The sequence below is a fragment of the Rattus rattus genome, chromosome 3 (assembly GCF_011064425.1).
Source record: "Rattus rattus isolate New Zealand chromosome 3, Rrattus_CSIRO_v1, whole genome shotgun sequence".
NCBI lineage: Eukaryota > Metazoa > Chordata > Mammalia > Rodentia > Muridae > Rattus > Rattus rattus.
Window position 1 is genome coordinate 126,531,261 of NC_046156.1, and position 23,237 is coordinate 126,554,497.

Consider the following 23,237-nt stretch of genomic DNA (forward strand, 5'->3'; position numbering starts at 1 on the left):
ATGATATATTAATTTGTCCAAGCTCTTATGTAAATTAACTCTCCATAATTTGACCACCTACAGACACAATCATCTTCCAAAAGCACTTTAAAAGCAGATATTTTCATTTCACAATATGCCACACAATCAGCCCCTTAAGCTACTCTGGGCTGCACTGGGCAGGCCTACATCTCCAATGTTTCCTCAGCTGCACAATGGGGAAGGTCAGTGTAAATGATTTACTAGGGATCTGGGCCAGCCCTTTATGGTCTTATGAGAACATTGTATACAAAAATCAAGAACCATTTCTTTGACTGCTTTAAGGTTTTTTTAAAAAAAAAAATTTAAGTAAAACACAACAAGCCTTCCATATACATTGACTATTTTAAATGTAATCAGATCTTTATCTGCATAAAGTGTTTTATTCACCATAACTATAGAATGAAATAATTTTATCATCCTTGGCCATATAAGAAATAAGTTATTTATTCATAAAAACATGTTAATTTCCATTGTTGATTACAAATCCCACCTCATTTGTACAGTGTTCCTCAGGGGTGACATCCTCCTTTGGATGTGACTGCTGCTCTGTTACTAATCCACATCACTGGCTTTGTGGTCCTGTGTCATCTTTTAAACCAGCATATTTATTCATGAAAACATGGGTGGGGAGCTGCTTTGAAGAGATTTTACTCCAGTGACCCCTTTTGCTTATAGTCACATAGTTATCTCTCTGCATAAGCCCCAGGCTTCCAGGCACCCACAGACACTCCCAGGATACAAGGGGAACTCTGAAATTTGGTCTACAAAGGACACAATACCATCTGAAAGGGAATGTGGATATCCCATTGGAACAATGTGAATTATCGCTTCTTTGGAAGCTATGTTGGAATGTTACTATACAGTTAACAGTACAAGCAAAGGAGAGATCTTGTATAATCATTATTGCTTTTTCCCCTGAAGAAGGCCTAGTGGAAAACTGAAGGGTAAATCGGGTTAGACTCCTGTTTCTTAGGAAAAGGGCATTATAAAGCCTTTGATTCAGTTGGAAGACAAATTACATCCACTGGACTTACAGTGGAGAGAATCAACTTTTTTTCTATCAATTCAGAGGCTAAGGAGGACAGGGATTCTTCAGACTGTCAGAAATATTGTCCTTTATCTGAATTGGGTTCCCACTGACACCTTGGAGGCTCCATCTGTGCTTATCTGGTTGCTATGTATTGACATGCGCTGCACATGTTTACAAATGTTATCAGATGACAAGAACACAGCTGGGCAGCATCTCTGGGAATGGAGGGAAATCCTTCTTCAGTATTAGGACTTAATGGCTTCCTGTTGTTAAGAAGTGCCTAGTGTGGGTAGGTAGGCAAAGCCTGTTCTGTCCCTACAGTGACTGAAAAGGAACAGAGAGAAAAGTTTTGGCATGGTAAATATGCTCACATCAGGACCAGGTTGGGTACAGGCATCACCTGGATCCTTGAGGACCCTCAAGGCAGCTTCTCCAACGTCTTTCATTGATAAGCAATCTTGTAAACAGTGCTGTAAGGATGACAAAGGTGGGCCCCAGAATGTAAACGGACATCATCGAAGAACAACAGCGCTCAGGCAACATTTGGCAACCCGGATCACAGTTACAGACAGATTCTTGTTAGCAAAGGGAATGGGTTTTGAAATATATCATGGAATTTGTCTCCGTGTTTGGCATTATTTGAGCATATGCTATCAACAAGGATATAGCCACTTTTCTCAAGGACAAGTCGGAGGAATGATGAAGCCCTGTTTATGTCCAGCATCCTTACACCAGTTCACGGGAGGACATCAGGCCTGGCTATGGCTGTGAAGTCCTTAGAAGTCAGCATATACTGTAGTCTTCAGGTTGGAAGACCCTCAACTACGAAAGGTTTATCTTAAGTCCAAACCTCCATGGGCACAATGGCTTCCTTGGTTCCAACAGAAGGCAGCAGGTTTTCTTCTGATAAGAAGTAGAAGGGGAACTGCACCAAGAAGCCACGGATCTTCCTCAGTTCTTCCTCGGCACGAAGGCGGTCCTCTTTTGCCAATACAGGCTTGTTTATAAAGTCCCGCAACTGGATTAAATTGTGCACTTCGTCATTGGGAAGGCACCGGAAGACCTGTTAAGATACAGATTAGAAACTGCGCGATTCGTTTAAAAGCAAGCCTGTGCTCCTTATGGAAGATATTCATTCTAACAGGCAAAACCTTTGTTTAATGAAACATTAATTTTATGTCAAAGCACAAGCCAAATGGGTTACTGTTTATAGCTGGGTAAAGTGACACATGCCTGTAATCCTGCACATGGGAGCTGAGGCAGGAGAATTATAAGTGTAGGACTAACTTGAGCTATGTAGCAAGTCCTGGTTTCAACCAATCCAACCAACCTCAGTTGCAGTTTTATTTGCTAAAAATTTGTTTATCTGTCTCCATTTTAAAACATGACACCCACATTCTTATCTCAGTGCTATTACCCACAAAATAAAGTCAAGAGAGCAGTAAGGAACACTTGCTTGGAAGGGAATTTTAAAATAATAGCCCTACTCGAATTTCACTGAAGATTCTTGTCAAAGGGGAAAACTGCAAGTTCTGTTTTCTCTAACTTTTCATTTTGAAAGACACATATGTCAACATGTTGAGTGTTTTGTACGTATGTATGTATATATATGTATGTATGTATGTATGTATGTATGTATGAATGTATGTATGTATAACCCTTTGCTAACTGCCATATGGTTCAGACATCATAGCACTTTACCCTTGCAAATATTAGTAGGTGTTGCATAAAAACAAGGACAGGTACCTACAGAATCAACATCATTCCTGTAGCTAAGACACAACATTCCAGTGTCATGTCCAGATTGATCCCATTAGGACCAAAATGTTTTCTGCTTCTCCCCAACAGACCAGGGTGTATAATGTTTGTAATGTACTGTTGGCACATGGCCTGCTCGACCATAACCTAGTCTGCAGGATGACTATAAAGCAAATGCGAGTAACTGTTTTGATTTGCCAAGGAGACGACACATCTGTGCAGAAAGGAGGCTTTGGGAGACACAAAGGAAGACATGTTCTTACCCAACTGCACAGATAGCCAACAAATCTAGCTTTTTCCTGAGGTAACCTATTCCACCATCAAATAATACTTAACTCTTTAATAACCACAGGATGAAGGGAAGGCTCCGACTGTCAAGCCATGGCACACAGGTACACCACTGATCACCGGCTGAGATGGGTTGAGCACAGGTGTGCTTGTCTTTGGATCCTATCTGTCTACCTTCTCTTTGTCACTAAATGCCTTCTCAGACTGGTCAGTCATATATGCCTGTGATGCATTTGATGAGAGCTCTGCATTCTATAGGGTGTCACTAGTGCCTCTTCTAAATGATACCTTATAAAACTTCGGATCTTTTGTTGGTTTTTCAGTGCTGGGGACTGAGCCCAGGCTTTGTGCATGCTAGGCACATGCCCGGCCACTGAGCTACCTCCCTAGCCCTTTGTTTTTCAATGTCTATAAAGAAATGGTTCTATAACATAAAGCTATCCTGATTCTTTTATACTAATAATATTCTATCTGTATCAGTAAAGCCATGATGAGAATGAAGACAAGCAGGGGGAGGGGTAAGTAAGCCTCACCTTATCATATATGGTAGCATTTCGAGCTGCTGTTGAAACCCAAATCTCCTTGAAGAATTTGTCACTTACAGGATCCTGAATGTCCTCACTTGGGTCAGAAAGATAACCCAGGACAAGCCTGAAACACAAGAGCCTTTGAATTTAGTGACTGAGGTCAGAAATTTCCGGTGGTAGCAACAAGGCAGCTCAATGACGGGACAGAGATCTTTTGCAAGGGAAGAGAAGGAAGCCATTAAACTCATTAAAACTTCAGTTTTTTTTTTCTAAAAGTATCCTTGTAGTATGACCTTGATAATGAAGGTTACTCCCAAACATTGACCTGAGAACTAGTTAACTAAAGGGTACAGAACTCTATGAAAAGGCAGTGATTATGCCCACTTTACAGATAAAGGAATCCAAGTGGGAGAGATTATAAAAATCTGTTCCAGTTCATACAGCTGGTAAGAGATAAAGCTGGGACTCCAACCAGGCCCAAGCGACTCCAGGTGACTGGACCTCTCTTTTCCCTCTCTGCTTAATCTTCTCTCACCAAGCTTCCTGCCTCCTTCTAATCTTATTCTACCCTTTTCTCTTCCTTCTCATCTTTGGGTCAAGCCCCATGCTCAGCTCTTGGATATAGAAGTAAGAAACCATGGCATCCCTCTACATAGTTAACTTTGAGAAGTAAACTTCATTTGATAAATGAAGAAATGGTGAGTGCTGGCAGAAGAGCAAGTTATCATTGTCACAGACAGGGTACGTGTTGGGAGGGAGAGATGGCTCTGGCCAGGGGGCTTTTCCCATCTATCCCCTGGTTACAACCCCACATGTGATTTTTAAAAAATGATTACTCCTTTTATTGAAAATAGATTGTTTTCTCATATGATATATCCCGATTATAGTTTCCCCCCTTCTGCTCTTCCTAGTCCCTTCTCTCTGGATCCACTCCCTTTCTGACTTGCATCAGACAAGGACAGGGTTCTAAGAGAACAACCAAACACAACAAAGTAAAATACAATAAGATAAAGCAAACACCATTACACAGAAGCTGGACAAGGTTGCTGCAATGTTTTGTGATTCAGAACGAGGTCAAATCCTTCATAGCTCCTCTCCTCTGATACTTCAGGTGAGGCTGGGCAGCCTAGGACTGTCCCACCATTTCCCCCTGACCATATGTATACCTGCAATAATTTACGTCCCTTTTATTTTCAACAGGTCCATTTGTTACTAATAGAAGGCAGATTACTTGAGAGATTACAGCTTGGCTATCCTCATAAGTCACAAACTAATATATATTATCAAGACACTAGAAATCACCAAACAAAACTAAGACAGGTTTTAGAACCATATTGACATAATATAATTACCCACAGTGTTAAAGAAATTAAGATTAAAAAGCACTCTCAGTGGCTTAGAGATCAAGAGCACTCATTGCTCTTGCAGAGGACCATGCTTCAGTTCCCGGCACCTTTGTACGTGGCTCACAACCATCTACAACACCGGTCCCAGGGGATATGGAACCCTCTTCTGACCACCATGGCTAGCAGGTGCACTTATGGTGCATATACATGCATATAAGCAAAACACACATGTACACACACACACACACACACACACACACACACAGAGTCCCAGATTAAAGGTGTTACTACCATGCCTGGATCTGGGGCTTACTGAACCACTGCAAGATCCTTGGACTTCCATTCACAGCTGCTGCTGACCATTGTTAGGGAATTGGACTACAGATTGTAAGTCATCAACAAATTCCCTTACTATATAGACTACCCATAATTCTGTAACTCTAGAGAAACCTGACTAAGACACACATATATACACAGTAATATAAGTGTGGTGGTTTGAATATGCTTGGCCCAGGGAGAGGCACAACTAGGAGGTGTGGCCTTGTTGGAGTAGATGTGGCCTTGTTGGAGGAAGTGTCTCACTGTGGAAATGGGCAATAAGACACTCCTCCTAACTATGTGGGAGATAGTTTTCTCCTAACGGACTTCAGATTAAGATGTAGAACCCTCAGCTCCTCCTGCACCATGCTTGCCTGGATGCTGCCATGTTCCAGCCTTGATGATAATAGAATGAACCTCTGAACCTGTAAGCCAGCCCCAATTAAATGCTGTCCTTTATAAGAGTTACCTTGGTCATGGGAACTCTTCACACCAGTAAAATACTAAGACAATATTTATATATAACATATATAGATATATAGATATAGATATATGAGACAGAGAAAAAGGGAGAGGGGGAGAGAAGGAGGGAAGGAGAGAGAGAGAGAGAGAGAGAGAGAGAGAGAGAGAGAGAGAGAGAGAATATATGAATGAATGAAAATTAGTCAAAAGCTGCAGGGATCATGGCATTGGCCTGGTGTAACTGCCTTAAGAGTCATGCTGTGAGGTATTTTTTATGTTTGAGTCTGCAACTCCCAGGCACTTCCTGTGCCTTTTAGTTCCTGAGCTTCTGAGAAACTCCCTCAGGCAATAAAGCAACACAGGCCACCTGTGTGTCTGTATTCTTAGCTGTTGGTGAAGCATACAGAACTTGGCTAAACAATTAGTATTGGACATTGATTTTTACATGCCCTGTCTAGCTTGTAATGCCATTATATCAGGACAACCACCACTGTATTTTGTTTTTATAACTGTATAAAAAGTCTGATTGCTTGAAATAAACTTGTCTCATCCTCAGTCTTGCTGAGATCTCTCCAATCCAACCTGATGCATCCCATTGATGGTATCAGGAGTTCCTCTTTTGGTAAGTGCTATCGCTTACACAAAGCCTTTCTTTCATATGCCTTATGTATTCAGAGAGCACCACGAAGGCCTATGCTAACTGCAAAATGACTAGAACATAGGCCATAAAGGCCAGTTTTAATGTGAAATGTATGAGAAGACATCGGATAGAGGAGTGATAGGACCTGGCTTAGGAAGTAAAGTCTAACTCCTAAGCAGAGGCAAGAGGATTGATACAAGAGCAGGCTGGTATACACAGTGAATTCCAGACCACCAGGCAGGGCTACACAGTGAGACTCAATCAATCCATCAATCAGTCAATGACTCATTCTACTCATTCTATCTCCACACACACACACACACACACACACACACACACACACACACACACACGCACACGCACACGCACAGGCACACGCATTAAAAACAGACTGTATGGGCAAGAGTTCCAACAGAACCAATGACGAGCCCTGGCAGCAGCATAGGTCAGATGAGACAGCAGCTGTGGTCTAGGGAGCAGTGCATTTAAGTAGAGTGGATGAAGGCTGAGAGGAAAATGTTGGCACTGAGGACAACTGACAGATAAGTGGATTGGCATCTGCCGAGATGGAGAACCTGTGGGTAAGCCCAGTGAATGTGAAAAGACCAGGAAGTCAACTGAGCCAGCCTGTTGACCCATCACTTAAGCACACGAGGGGTCTAGACTGAATAGGAATTTAGCTAAAGTTTGGAAGAGAAGGGTTGACTGGAAATACAAACTTTCAAATTACCCTAGTTTATAGGGCCACAAAGACATTCTCGTAAAGAGCTCCTCAGAGGATGGAAGGTAAACAGTGAAGATGAGCCAGTGTAGCCATAGGGAAGAGACTCATGGCCTATGCTAGAGAGCAGCCAGATGGCACAGAATCCCATAACCACATGGGAGAATAGGTCAAAGAGAGAGTCTCAGTTAGGGTTTTACTGCTGTGATCAGGCACCATGACCGAGGCAACTCTTATAAGGGTAACATTTAATTGGAGCTGGCTTACAGGTTTAGAGATTCCGCCCATTATCATCAAGGTGAGAGCATAGTAGCGTCCAGGCAGGCATGGTGCAGGAGGAGCTTAGAGCTCTACATCTTCATCTGAAAACTGCTATCAGAATATTGGTTTCCAGGCAGCTAGGATTAGGATCTTAAAGCCCACACCCACAGTGACACACTTAACTCCAACAAGGCCACACTTCTAAACAGTGCCACTTCCTGGGCCAAGCATATGCAGACCATCAAAGAGAGTTTTGTCAAATTCACATAAAAACTGACTTCTGTGATCTAAATACGAACTGTCCCCCATGAGACATGTGAATGAACATGTGATTGCCAGTGGGAGGTTCTGCTTTAGACCACTGTGGAACCTTCATGAGATGAATCTTTACTGGAGAAAAAGTGTTGCTGCAATGAGTCTTGATCTCTCCTCTCCTCTCCTCCTCCCCTCCCCTCCCTCCCTCCCTCCCTCCTCCATCTTTCTCCCCTCTCTCCCTCTTTCTCTCCCCACTTCCTGAGGAGGGAAATGATAGAACCAGACACCTCATGTTCCTGTTGCTTTGCTTTCCCACAACAATGGACGGCCTGTACCTCCTGAACTTCGAGCTAAAGTAAACCCCTCCCTTCCTTAACCTGCACCTTGTCAGATACTTTCTCCTCACATCAAGAAAATTAACCAACACATAGACCACTTAGTTTAATAATGTGGACATCATTCAGTTGTCCTCTCTGTTATTTAAGCAAATGCAGACTTACATCATTTTTAATGATTGCTGAGATTCCCAGCATGCACAGTTTCTCTAACCGATTATTTTATGATGGCCATTTGTGTGGTGTCCAATTTCTTATGATGATGAGCAAAAATCACAACGGATGTAATTTAGACATAATATGTAACAGTTGGTGGTTTTTGTTTTACTATCATTAGGAGGCATTCCAGAATGCAAATTCCTGTGTTAAAGAATATTTGGAATTATTCCAAGAAAGGCTGTGCTACCCACGCGCTCTCTGTGTGCCTTCACCCACAACTTGCAGAAGTTTGGTCTATTTCAGGGGAATTAAAGGCAATTCGTTTCTATCTCAGGCTGCACTTGTCCTGCTACACAAAATCTCTTTGAAACAAGTGGAACCGGCACCAGAAGTCCACACCGATTCTTGAGTTCCGAAACCTCAAATTCTATTTCTACTTCAAATGATGTTTTCCCGTAGCTTACATGAGAATAACTTTAGAATGAGGACCCAAGCAAGGATGTTTGCACACCCCTGGCAGGCTGCTGAGAATTCAAGCAAAACTTTACTGCGCTAAGTCTGAAGGACAGAGGGCCTATGACAATGAATTAATCAGAATTAATTATTTGGAATTAATAGTACCATTTGCTTAGGACATATATAAGGAGCTTGAAACTAAGCCTGGGGTATTTCCATGAGTTTAATCATAAAATAAGAAGTGAAGTAATGGATCCACCAATTTATCAGTTACAGGCCTGTTTGTAGGAAAACTAGTTTAAAGTCAGTGCTACTCCATTTCTAGAATCTCTCTCCTGTCAGCACTGAACTGCATGAAATTGAATAACCTAAATATCTGCAGAAGCTTGGGTGACCTTCTGAGAACAAGGTTTAAAAGAAAATGACTTTGATTTTGTTCCTCTGTATATCTAATATTCAACCACAAAATGGAGGAGGGCAGAAACACTGCAAACAAATGTTATTTCTGCTCTTTCTATCCCTCGCCCCTAGCATCTTAGCTCGTTCTGAGCTCACCTGTGTGGCCAGTGGCTTCTGGTAAGTGATGTCGTATCTGTAAAGTTGGAATACTTTCTAGGACTTAATGGACTGTTTGGCTCTCAGTTGTGACATTCAGTGCAGAACCCTGATGGTTGATTCTGTCTCCAGAATTGATTTCGCATTGAAATGTGTCTTTCCATTTCTATTCAAAAATAGCCCAGATGGAAAACAGGTTAAAGTGGGAAAATGACTGTGCTCTAGGCTACAATATCATCATCTCTGGAAACACTTCTAATAAAGGGAAGAAAAATTGACAGGATTTTTTTTTGTGGTGCTTTTAAATATATTATCTGTATTTGCCATCGGGGTAAAGTTAAGATAATTGTACAAGAACAACTTCCTTGATCCACAGCTGTACAATCTCCACAACACAGGGCATCATCAGGAAATCCCAGAGGAGTCCTGGTGAAGACAGCATTGATGTAGCCAAAGCCAGAGCCTCGAACCAATGGCTCATCGCAATGAGCATTTCCAAGTAAAGATGTGTGGACCAAAGTGGATACTGTGGGACACCTTGACACCCCACAGCTTCCATGATGTGGTGGTTTTATTGTTGTTACTTGTTTCTTTTATTTTCTGATGTTGGAGGGTGTTGCAAAGGCCTCAGAGGGTGGATATGAAGGGATGGGGAGATGAGTGGGATTGGGGTGCATGATGTGAAACGCATAAAGAATCAATAAAAAAGTTTTTCTTTTAAAAGGACAGCTGCCTTTTGAGACAGTATGAAAATTGCCAGGAAAAATAACAACATACCTAGGAGTTAACTTCTCATGAAAGGTATAGGATCAGCATAAAGGGGAAAAATGAAGTTTTATTAAAAATTAATCCTCCTGCTATGAAATCCTAAAACTTTGATAAGGAACAAAAGCTGGGCACAGGGAGATGTCTCAGCTGGTTACAGGCTTGCACTGAAACATGAGGGTGAGCATTCAATCCCCCAAACCCACTGTGCTGTGTGCTGCTAACCCCAGTGCTAGAAAGGAGGAGACAGGTAGATCCCAGGGCTCGCTGGTCAGCCAGACGCCCTGGTGTCATTGGTGAGCTCCAGGCTAGTGAGCCATGGTCTGCTGGAGCCAGCCTGGCCTCGGGTGAATTCCAGGCCAGGGAGACCCTGTTTCGACAGACAGACAGACAGACAGACAGGCAGGGAAGGGAAGGGAAGGGAAGGGAAGGGAAGGGAAGGGAAGGGAAGGGAAGGGAAGGGAAGGGAAGGGAAGGGAAGGGAAAAGGACAGCACCTGAAGAACACCTGGAGTTCTCTTCAGACCTCCACACATGTGTGTGCATACACAAGCCTCTGCACAGGTATGAGCACATGCACACACATCAGAGAAAAGGGGAGAGAGAGGCAGAGACAGAAAGCAGAACACTAGATAAATTAAGGTCCATGTCTTCTCCTTCAGTAAGATGACTCAATATTATAACATGTCGATTATTTTTATGTTGATCTATGAATCGTCTATACTGTCAGTTAAAATGGAAACTAAGGACATGAGAGAATTTGAGTAAATGGTTCTAAGGTTCATGTGAAAGAATGATTTGGAATAGCTAAATCTGGTCTTTAAAAAAACCCGATATTGAGGAAGTAGCATGACAAAAATTAGCATTGAAATCTTCAGGCATGAGACTGAAAATGATGTCACACTGGCTGTAAGAAAACAGATTTATGATGTGACCCAGGTGGGAGGAAAGCCAAAGTACCTGGTAACTGCCAGTGTCCTAGAGAGGCTTTCAACGCCAGACAATTTCTGAACATAGTGGTGCATACATACCATATAGCACTTGGTAGACAAAGACCAAAGGATCAGAAGTTCAAGGTCATCCTCAACTCCAAAGTGAGCTCAGGCTATCCTGGGCTACATCCTATCTCAACACACACACACACGCACGCACGCACGCACGCACGCACGCACGCACGCACGCGCGCACGTTAGCAAGGTATAATGGCACAGACAATTAATCACAGCTTCCAGAAACCAAATATAAGAATTTTTCTGAGTTCCAGGCTAGCCAGGGCTACATAGGGAGAACCTGTCTCAAAAACAAACAAATAAAATAACAAATAAAATGTTTTGAAAAATCAGGCAAATGGTACCACCTCACATACCCTCTTGACCAGTTGAGGGGAGAAAATAATCTAGAACCCTTGTATTAGTTCCCTACATTGAAAACGAGCTACTCTATGAGACATGGTGGTGCACACTTGAAAACTCAACACTGAAAAGTCTGAGACAAGAGGGTCTTGAGTTAAGGTCAGCTTGGGCTACGTAGTGAGAACATGTCGAAAAATAAAAATGAAACTACACATGTTAAAAGTAAAATGTAAAACTCAAACTAGAGAAAACAAAATCCAAAGTAACTGTGGATATTGGTGAATATACTCTTAGCAACTAGGTTAAAAAATTAATAAATTTGGTTAATAATACATGATTAATTTCCCCCAAATAATAATTTTCTCCTAAATAGGACTAATAAAATTGATCAACCATAGTCAACAGAATACGTAATAATTATTGGTCACTGAGAGAAAGTTAAACACCCCAGAAAAGCAGGCAAAGGACGTGAAAAGGCCATGCAAACTCTCAAAAGAGCAAGCACTCTTGACTAATAAACACATTTTTTAAAACCTTAAAAAAAATCACAAAATAATAAAATATCAGTGAAAGGTTACATTCAATATGGAGGTATGTTTTTCAGGAATTATTGCACGCATATATGATGAAGTATGGTGCAATCATTAAAATGTTACAGAATAATACTGACATGGGAAAGCATGTGTAACATTTAGATAATAAATGCATTCAAGGGCTGGCCTGGTGGCTTGGCAGCTCAGCCAAGCCTTGACTGCCTCCAAGTGTGAAGACCTGAATCGGATCTGCAAGACCCTCAAGGTGAAAGGGGAGAAGTGACTCCCAGAAATTATCCTCTGACTTCTGCGTTCATGCATACACATACGCATGCACCTATACCCATGCAATAAAGAAATAGATTTTTAAAATAAGATGATGTTCAGGGCCTGCAAGATTCGATTTTTGTTTTTTAAAGATAGATGCAGTGTGTGTGTGTGTGTGTGTGTGTGTGTGTGTGTGTGTGTGTGTGTGTGTGTGTGTGTGGCACAAGATCACGTACATGTGCAGGAAAGAATAGAATGCTGGATGTCAAATGTTAAAACTGTTAGCATACTTGTGAGATGTACAGAGGAATCCATTACTGTATTGCTAGGGATGGGAATCTATCCAGGGGTTCATCAAATAATTACAAGTAGAACTGTATGATCTCATCCACAATCCCAAAATTGGCTTATCTTCTGAGATGTTATTTCAACTTGTCAGAGACAAGTACACTCCCATGGTCATCCCACCATTATTCAGAGGAGCCAGAAAACAAAAGTAAACTAAGTGTCCATCAACTTGTAAAACTAAAAACTAGTGAAGAAAGAAAATGCGGCTCATCTATACACATTAATGTGATTCACCCACAGATAAGAAGGGAGGAAGGCAGAGGGATGGCTTGGCCTCATTGGTAGAACGTGGAAAAGAGCTTACAGATGCTTAAACAAAGAACGATGGTTATTAGTTCTGGGGCAAGGAAGGAGACAGGACATGAGCTTGGTCAATGGGAAGTGAGCTAGTGTAGGCATGAATAAGAAGTTTTGGTGGACTTCGTGGGAGACTTTGGATGATGGTGATGATGGAGCGTATATTTCACAGAAGCCAGAAGAAAGAATTTTGCATGTTAGATTTGAATGCTGAATAAAAGGATAAAGGCTCGAGTAGATATGCATGCCCATATTGGAGAGATGGTTCATCAGAAAAGCACTTTGCTGTGCAGGCCTGGTAACCAGAATTTAATTTTTGAAAGCCAAGTAAAAAGCTGGACACAGTGATACACATCGTTCATACCAGCAGTCCTACAGTCAGCTGGGAGTAGAAAGAAGAGAAATGCACAGAAGCTCGCAGGCCAGCTAATCTGGAATACTCAGCAAGGCAGAAACAAGAGAGACCCCTGCCTCAACAAGGTGCATGGACAGTTATTCCCCAGAATTGTTCTCTGACCTTCACTTGCACACATGGCACTGCCCAAACATATATTAAATATTTTTAAAGTTACTCTCACATTAATCTAGACATTACTTAGTAAACACAAGTACTAAAATGTTGGGGTTGGTCTGGTGCTGCTGTGTATTCAAATGCTAAATCCTATACCCTAATATCTGATTGCCCCAAGACAAGCAAATTCTCCCACACGCCAGCTTTTGTTATGCAAACCTTGCTCCTCCAGTTAATTGGGCAATAAAAGCCTATAGCCTGTGATTGGGCAGTAGAGAGAGAGATAGGCGGGACTTCCTGAAAGGAAGAAAGGAACTCTGGGAAAAAGAGGAAGGCCTTTCTCCAGGAGACATGAGGGGAGATGGACATAACTACAGATCTGGAAGGTATAGCAAGCCATAGCTGGATGGGGCTAGATGGATCGGTTAACTAGTTGAGTGTCTGCCCAGCTAAGTCACAAGCCTTGAAATACTAAAAGGTCTCTGTGTGGTTGTTTGGGACTCTAGCTGGTTAAGGAATAAGTGCCACCATATTCATTTGCAATATTAATTAATATACCCAGAATAATTACGTTTACACTAAAATATCACATAGTACTCAATAAATATTTGCAATTTATGTATAAATTTAAAAATAAAGTTTAAAAATCACTGGCACTGGGTGGAGGAATTACAAATTTTACCTTCATATTGTTTTTTTTATGTATGCCAAATTTCTACAAGAGAAAATAAAGTATAAAGAAGAATGGTGTCCCTCTATAATTAGTATACAACTGAAGTTGTATAAAGAAGCCCACCACTTTAAAAAGAATTCTGACCTTTACCCACCACTGAAAGGACGTGACATATATTTTCAGCTTACAAAGTGAAATATTTCCTTGTGTCTGCTGGAATAGGAAGCCAGTGGGTTGAAGAGCAGGGTACAAATTTTAAACTCTCCCCTGCTAAACAAAAAAAATTAAGTGCTTTTCTGAAATATCAGTGGTTTGAAAACTCTCACTGCCCCAAACAGTTAGTAATAAAGTAATACAGTGATAAAAGCTGTTGAAAGGCACTGACATAGTTTGAGGCATGGCCCTGACTTCTTCCAGCTGTGAGTGAAGAATCAATGTGTCTGAATGTGCATGTAGCTAGGTCTGGGGAGCTCAGTCTGCTCACACTAAAGAAAGATGGCCGCCATGTTGACAAGGAGAGAAGTACCTAGTACATGTCCTCTCTGTGTGTGAGACACAGACACATCGACACTAACGCATGAAGCATCAAAACAATGGTTTTATAGGACATTCCTCCTGCAAGCAGCATAAAGCACAACCTTCAACTACATCAGAAGCACTTGGTATGTCTCCCCATAGAGGCCACTATTGAGAGCACCAAGGTCCTTATCCACAGATACACACTAAAGAAACCAGAAATGTTAAACAGTCATGTTTTCAATAAGAAAGATGGATAACCTGTGTTTCCACCCAGAAGGCTGGGAATGGAGGTGGTTGAGGACCTGGTGACTTACTGCATCTGTTGGGCTAGGCCATACCAAACTCCCACAGGCAAGACCAGAAGTGGCTAATAGTCTAAGTGACCTTTATGTTTCTGTAGGGCCAGAGTTTGAGAGACCAAGCTGCCACAACCAGGACCAGAGGTGGCGAATAGTCCAAAAGACTCTTTGCTCCCTGCATGGCCAGGACTACACCAGACCCTCCTATAGGGCCTTAAGATACATATACATATAGCTTACATCTAGAATCAATCTTCATGGAAGAAATGGCATGTACTTCAAAAACAGTTGTGATGTAATGATGCCTCTTTGTGCACATGGACTGTGTTATACCAGGAATCATTTCTTCCAAATTGTACTATACCAAACATGCTTACAATTAGATACTAGAGGTCATACAACAGAAGTCCGAACCAACCCTGGCTAACTAAATCATGTTGAACCAGACTTCCTTCTTGTCTCACTCGAACTGACAATCTGCCAGCCCTGATGGTCACAGAGATCCCCACAGGTCACAAGTGAAATGACTCACAGCAAGGTCAATTCTAGAATCATAAACTATGGACCTCCTGACAAGGTCAACAGTTGGGAGAGAGGGCAAGGTGTTGACAGACCATGTGTGGTTAATGTATCTGGAAGGGTTTTACCTGTTCCTTGTTTAGTTCTGAGGGAAGGAGCTAGATGGTAGTGAGCAATGGAGTAACATGGTTGAGGTGAGGGAAGAGTACTTGATAACAAACTGAGGGAGCTGGGGGCAGTTAGAACCTCTTCAGGGCCAACGACAGCACTTAATCCCTTAGCTTCACAGTGTTCAGTGTTCTGTCTACTTGTGGAAGACCAGAGAAGTCCTTTTACACCTAGGAAATGTAATGCTCCACTTAAATTTGATACCAGCAACCACCAGAATTCTTTTAGGAATACTTAATATATAAGTATCCTTGTAATTCATCTGCCAATGTTCACGTCACAGTGCATGTGGAGGTCAGGAAACCTTGTGGGAGTCACTTCTTCCCTTCCACCTGTGACAACCTGAAGATTCTCTCCTTCTACCTTATGAGCTGAAGGGATTGAACTAAACCCTTCAGACTTTCTGGAGTGTCTTCACATGTGAGAGCACCCTGCATATTCTGATTTTTTAAAAGTGAAGTTACTTTAAAAACTTACACAAATTCTACCTATACAGTTTGACCTGACCTGACCTTAAATCAACTACACTTAAAAGGGTAACTTGTGCTATTGTACACAAAGATGACAGACTAATAAAATACATGTATGAATGTTTAAAACTATTTTTCATACTAGTGTACATATCCTCCACTCTGAGGGGCATTGTTCTAGATGAAAAAGAACTAGCATGGTGAGAGTGCCAAGGGTAAAGGCACCCTTAGTCCCAGCTCTGTGAAACTAACAATAAAATCATGACTCTGCAGTGCTGACCTGAAGCACTCCAGCCGAAGGCCTTGAGCGAAGCGGCCAGCTTGATATTCTTTTCCATCCATCACTGACGGGACAGTCTCTGTGTCCTGCACTATGACAGCCATTTCGCTGTCTCGTTTTCCCAGCATGCTCCGGTCATTGATGTTGGCAGAACCTAAAAGGAGAATCAGTAGACATGCACAAGCTTCTTCTCATAAAACCCCAATTCTGTCAACATCATCCAGGGAAGATGCCGTTTAGGGATGTGGGGGCCTCCTGAGGATGAGCCCATGTGTCAAACATTGCAATGCCATTATCGTTGTCGGTGTTTAGCTTAGGGCATGGCACCTGGCATGGTTCTGGGCCATGTGGCATGAAGGAGAGCTCCCAGAGGTTTCTGAGAAAGAAGAACGTTGTATCGTCTTTCCCAGCCTTTGGATATTGACTTCAGAAGATTCACTCTATGGCCATTTTGCAACCACAAGGAACTAACCCAACAAGCCGAGGCTGACAGACAAAAAGCAGACTAGCAGCTAGAGAGATGGCCCAGCAGTTAAGTGAGCTTTCTGCTATTCCAGGAGGCCCAAGTTTGTTCCCAGCATCCATGCTAACGGCTGTAGGTCCAGGGAATCTGATGTCCTCTTTTGGATGCCATGGACACCTACACACATGGAAATAGCATACACACACACATAGATGCAACACACATAAATAAAAATAATTGTTTAAGGGGTTGGGTATTTAGCTCAGCGGTAGAGCGCTTGCCTAGCAAGCGTGAGGCCCTGGGTTCAGTCCCTGGATCCAAAAAAAAAAGAGAAAAGAAAAAAAAATAATTGTTTTAAAAAACCCTACAGAATCTAGAAGAGTGTAAACTAGTCAACACTGGAATTTCCTTATACTGTTTATGAAACAATACAATTTCCTTATTGCTTCACATTTTCTACCCACATCCCAAAGGATGCTGGCCAATCATGAAGGAGTTTAAAGGTAACAATACAACTGCCAGTTCAGTATGGAAGTTGGTAGGGTTTTGGGTTTTGTTTTATTTTTTTAAAAAATATCAGCCTTGAGGTGGTGGCCCACATCTTTAGTTCCAGCACTCAGGAGGCAAGCAGATCTTTCAGACTTCTGTGCATGTTTGCATTTTTTCTATATTTTTCTTTTATTGAAATAGACTTTTTTTCATACATATATTGTGATTATGGTTCCCTTCCCCACCACCTCCTTCCAGACTTTACCTACTTCCCCTCTTATCCAAATCTACACCCTATGTCTCTGTTGCAGATGGAAGGATGTGTAGCTGGGTTGGTGCTAACCTGTCTCCTTCGTAGCCTGCCAAGCACCTTCCAGCACCATGAGTAGGGGTAAAAGCTGTAGGAAGGCACCAGCCTCCATCATGCTCGATGAATTGTGTGGATGTCATCTTCAGCAACAGGGCCTTGCTGTCAGTTTTGGGGAGAACCAATAGCCTTGGCCATAGCATGGGTTGTATGGGGGTTCTCATGGGGCCTTTTTGGCTAAAATCTCAATTAGATGTGACTCCTTCCTGGATGATGAGAGATACCTGTTGGGGCTTCATAGTCCCCATTATTTGCCAACCTCATTAGATCAACTTCACATATGTGTCCTTTTGGAATGCTTTTACTATATCAGCTTTCTATACCAGCATTCAAATGGCCCTTGTTTTAGCTGTCCCTCCATGGTTTTCTTCCCTTGCCCTCTTTCTCTCCCTTCATCATTTTGTCCTCCCACTCTAGCCCCTGTCCCCACCTTAGTCATCCATAATTACATTATTTCCCCTTCCTGGGGAGATCCATCTCTGCCCTCTAGTCCCTTACTCTATAGCTAACTTACATGGTTATATGGATCTTAGCCCCTGATTATTGAAGACTCAACAGCTAACATTCACATGTAAGTGAAGACATTCCATATTTATTTTTCGTGGGCTACCTCACTCAGGATGATTTTTTTTCTCACCCCATACATTTACCTATGAATTTCATTAAAATTTTTTTAGCAACTGAGTAATGTTACATTGTGTAAATGTAACATAACATTTTCTTTAACTATTCATCCATTATGAAGGAATTGATTTCCATTATAGATGGAAATCTAGACTGTTTCCGATTTCCAGCTATTATAAATGAATGGACATGGTTGGACGAGCAGCACTGTAGTAGGATGAAATGTCCTTTGGGTGTATGCCCAAGGGCGGATAGCTGGATCTTGACCTGGATTGATTCCCAACTTCCTGAGGAAGCCACACTGATTTCATAGTGGCAGTACAAGTTTGCATTCCCATCAGCATGGAGGAGTGGTCCCCCCACTCTTCCTCCTTGCCAGCACAAGCTGTCATTCACCGATCTTGGCCATCCTAACTGGTGTACAATGAAATCTCAAACTAGTTCAAATTATTTGAATTTCCCTGATGACTAAAGATGTTAAACACTTCAGCCATTTGTGTTTACTCTTTTGAGAATTCTCTATTAAATCTGTAGTCCATTTTAAAAATTTGACACCCACTTTTTTGAGTTCTTCATATATTTTAGGTATCAGCCCTCTATCAGATGTATATTGCTAAAATCTTCCTATTTTGTAGCCTTCTCTGTTTGAATAAGTGTCCTCTGCCATACAGAAGCTTTTTGGTTCCCTGAGGTCTTATTTATTAATTGTTCTTAGTACCTGTGCTGACCGTGTTCTGTTCAGAAAGTGTTTTCCTGTGCCGGTGAGTTTAAGACTATTCCTCACTTCTCTTCTTTCAGGTTAGGTATACCTGGTTTTTATGTTGAGGTCTTTGATCCATTTGAAGTTGACTTATCACTTATGGGTAATAAGTTCATATAGAGCAGTGGTTCTCAACTTTCCTAATGCTGTGACCCTTTAATACAATAAAACTTTGTTGCTACTTCACAACTGTAGTTTTGCTACTGTTATGAATTTTATTGTGTGTGTGTGTGTGTGTGTGTGTGTGTGTGTGTGTGTGTGTGTGTGCATTTTCTGATGGTCTTCAGGTCCCAAAGGGTCATGACCCACAAGTTAAGAAACATGGCTATTATAAGCAAGGGCTATTAGGCTATGATGCTTTTTTTTTAAAAACTACTCTGTGCAAATAGAAAAAGAATCTATCTCTCCAGTCTTTCTAATTATGTATATACATATGTACAGATATTCAAGCCATGTTTACAGAAATATACATACATGTATGCACCCAAATACCCTGAGATATGTATATTTCCTTGCTTCAGAATTACATGTTTCCCAAATTATATTCACCACATAAGACATTTCATTACTGTTAGATATGAGATTTTTTTTTCTCCTTTCTCTCATGGAGACTAGAGATGAAAAAGGCATAGAACTGCCAAAAACTGTCAAAACACTTCATGATGTTTAGTTTCTTAAAGACCAGGGAATTATCTTAATATAGCTGAGAAGCTACATTTTATTTAAAACAGATGAACAGGATTCCCAGAAGTGCCATCCACTATTGCTCTCAACAACGCATGTTCAGAGTGGTAATATGTTGGCTAGTTTTATGACAAGCTTGAGTCATCTAAAGGGAGGAACCCCAATTGATAAAATAAGATCAGGACGTAGAGCATTTTCTTAATTAGTGGTTGATGGGGAGGTCCAAGCCCGTTGTGCGTTGGTGCTATTCATGGGCTAATGGTCCCAGGTTCAAAGAAACCAGACTGAGAAAGGCCTAAAGAGCAAACTAGTAAGCAGCATCCCTCCATGGCCTCCACATCAGCTTCTGCCTCCACATGCCTACCCTGTTTGGGTATTTGTCCTGGCTTCCTTCAGTGATGAACTACAATGTTGAAGTGTAAGCCAAACTCGCTTTTGGTTATGGTGGTTCATTGCAGCAATTGAAACACTAACTAGGAAAGGTTATTAATTTTCTGCATCTCATCTACCTTTCCAGTGTAACAATGTTAACATGGGAAATAATTGAATAATGGTAACAAGGATGCCCAGTGTATATAAACCCGGAAGGAGGCTGAGTATCCACCCCTCTGGCCCAGAAGATTCAACCCAGAACATGCATGCCTCTCTCCCAAGCCACTAAGAGAAACAGGGCTCTATAGTAATACACCTTTATCCTTAGTCAGAGAAGGATATTGATCTTAAAATGGGGTTATGCCATTTCACTGAAACACCCTTCTCTCTCCAACTCCATGGATATCAGCAAAGACTTCTGGATTGTGTCTACAATGTAGGCAATAGAAAGAGTTGTGGTAGGAGCATGGGCAGTGATACTTTAACATTCTTCTGACCTTAACTGTTACCCAACTCTGGATCTGTAGGAAAGGTCAAGTGGATGGATGTAAGATCAAAACAAGCCACCCACAAGGGTCTCTTGTTCGAAATACTTTCTTTGCTGATTTTCTTTCCCTCCAACTCCAGAAATCTAGTCACTCAGATTCAAAATAAAAGTAAGAGAATAATGAAAAAATAATAAAATCAGGGCTAGCAATATGACTCAGCAGGTAAAGACACTTGCTGCTAAGGTAAGCCTAATGATTAGAGTTCAGTTCCTAGGACCCTCTGCACAAAACTGTGCAGCATACACAAAATCAATCAATCAAGCAACCAACCAAACAAACAAGCAAGCAAACATTTTTAAGAGGATCAATGAGATCAGGCATATGAATAAATGAATGTTTTAAGCCTCAGTTTCTAATACTGTAATATATAATATATACAAAGTCCTTTTCATTGCTTTTATTTCTAATACTTTATAAATTAAAACCAAAAACAAGCAGAACAGTTTAGGGAGGATAAAACAGAAGCGGAATGTCTCTGGAACAGTCTAGAATTATATGGCAGTGTCTCTGTTGCCAAGGAAGTGTGGAGAAGCAAGGACAACTGAGGCAGAGCACTGTCAGTGACAAGAGGCACAGCCACAGGCCAATACTTACCTATGATAACCGTGTTATCATCAGCAATTAACAACTTGCTGTGGACATAGATGAGCTCAGTGACAAGGTTTCCTTCCAGCTCTGCATGTGTTCTCAGACCGCAAAACGATATGTAATTTATCCACTTGTTACCAACTGTGAATCAAAAAGAAAATACTAAAATCAACATCACCGTGCACAACTAAGGTACATCAAATTTGTTGTTTTCCAAGACATATATGTCATGTAAGCAGGTTACTTAGAATACATGTATACAATATTGTAATGTGTACACAGACACACATGCACGCATGCACTGCAAAACTTAATCAGGAAAGCATAAGGGAATTTATATTAATAACTTGGATGAATACCCTAACTTCATTCTGTTGCTGCAACAAAAACACTTCAGCCAAAAGCTAGGGGAGGAAAGGGTTTGACTCAATCTTCTAGGTCACAGTCCATCATTGCGGGACATCAGGGTGGGAGCTCCAGGGTAAGCAGGATCCAGAGGAGCAATGCTTGCTAACTCCCTCTCTGGCTTGTTCTCTGTCTCGTGCTTTGTTCATTTCTCATCCATCCCAGGACCCAGGGTTGGTGCAGTTCACAGTAGACTGGGCTTTCTATACCAATTAACAGTCAGGACAATCCCTTATAGATATGTCCACCGGCCATTCTGAGGCAAGCAATTCCTCATTTGCGATTTCCTTCTGAGATAACTCTACTCTATGTCATTAAAGCTAACTAGGACAATGGCTACATTTTTAAAAAGTCATATTGCAATGTCTTCTGTCTTTGGCTGATGCAATCTAGAAACGTACTCCAATTTGAGCCATTTAATGAGTTGGTGGGCTAACTACTGAGGAGAGAAGGCAGAAAAGACAACGTAAGAGTTCAGTGTTATGGCTGCTTCTGTCTCAGCTGACACCTGCGGCAGTACCAGAGGACAAATACGTGTTAGAACCATAAAATACATGTAGTACATTCAGCACCAAACAGCATTTTAGTGTGTTTACTATGGCTACAGAGAAATGAGGCCAATTAAACAATCTTCCCCTGGGATTGGGAGGAGTGCTGTGAACTGCTGTCTTCAAGTCATGGCCAAGACTGTGCCTGGGAACTCACATGGCTGTGGTTACTATTACAAGATGGGGCCTGGCAACATTGCATCATGGGTTGGGGAAGAACTTATGAGCCTCCACCCTCCCTGAAGAGCTATTGACATTTAACAGTTACTGGGGAAAGAGAAGTCATTTTCTTGAGTGGCATAGCTACCAAAACGTTGTCCATGCTCCTGAAGACAATGCTAATTGATTCCAGTGAGTCACTGGAAAACTAAACTAAACAATATGAAAGCAGGAATGGGATTGGTTGGAAAGGAGGAACTGAGAGAGGACAGCAGGAGGTAAAAATGAAAACACATTGTAGGCATGTATGCAACTGTCAAAGAATTCTCCCTTCTGGATCATTAATGTTCGGAAAGAGGGAGATTTTGTTTGGAGTGAACAGTACCAGGCTTGTGCTGTGATTTGCAGCTCACTCATCTCACTGTGTGACAAGACCTGCATTCCAAACCCAAGTAGTCACTACCACGGTCTGAGTGTTGCCATAAGATCTTATGCCCCCCCCCAACTGTTGTCCTGCACAAAGTCTGAGCCTCAGAACAAACAAGAGGACCCAAGTTGTCATGAATCCTAATAGGAAGACGTTCGATATCATCTTTTTCTTTAGGAGATTATGAAACATAGTAATAGACCGAGTGGAAGCTCATGGTCTGTTTACTGAGCCTCCCATTTCTTATGAAGGCTTTCTACCTTGCCATTGATACTCTACTAAGTTTAGGTATCTTGGACAGAAGCTCATTCTTAGGTAAGTTCTACATACATGAAATATTCACAACACTTCCATGTGTTAATGTTACATTAGAACAGTGTTTAAGTTCCAGGGACATTTAACCTGCAACAGCAGGTTACATGAGATCTAGGACAGCTATGAGAAGGCCCAACACAAAATTGCAAACATCCTTAAAACATTGTCAGTTTGGAGACAGGGCACAAGTTTTTGTAACACAAGCATGAATTTTGTAGATGGCAAGATCAAAAGATTGGACATGCCTGGAACATTATCCCCTTTTTTAAAAAAAATCTCCTCTGGTTAAAGAGAGGGGAGTGTGTCTTCTTTGAAGTTCTTCATGTCCATAAAATTCCTGGAAAATATTTCCAAGT

At 41.5% G+C, this 23,237-nt stretch overlaps 1 protein-coding gene across 3 annotated transcripts in view; it reads right to left on the minus strand.

Annotated features, from left to right (window-relative positions):
* Positions 1 to 440: 440 nt before the first annotated feature.
* The window catches only part of Pld1 (phospholipase D1), a 202,256-nt gene continuing 179,459 nt past the window's right edge, over positions 441 to 23,237 (minus strand). For 2 of the 3 annotated variants that reach the window (XM_032898579.1, XM_032898581.1), the window contains 4 exons: positions 21,034 to 21,168; positions 16,133 to 16,286; positions 3,631 to 3,748; positions 441 to 2,114 (listed from right to left, as the gene is read on the minus strand). In XM_032898579.1, the coding sequence (XP_032754470.1) occupies positions 1,890 to 2,114; positions 3,631 to 3,748; positions 16,133 to 16,286; positions 21,034 to 21,168 (632 nt within the window). In that variant the 3' untranslated portion in view covers positions 441 to 1,889. The remainder of the gene's footprint in view (positions 2,115 to 3,630; positions 3,749 to 16,132; positions 16,287 to 21,033; positions 21,169 to 23,237) is intronic. The other variant, XM_032898580.1, reaches the window with a different exon arrangement.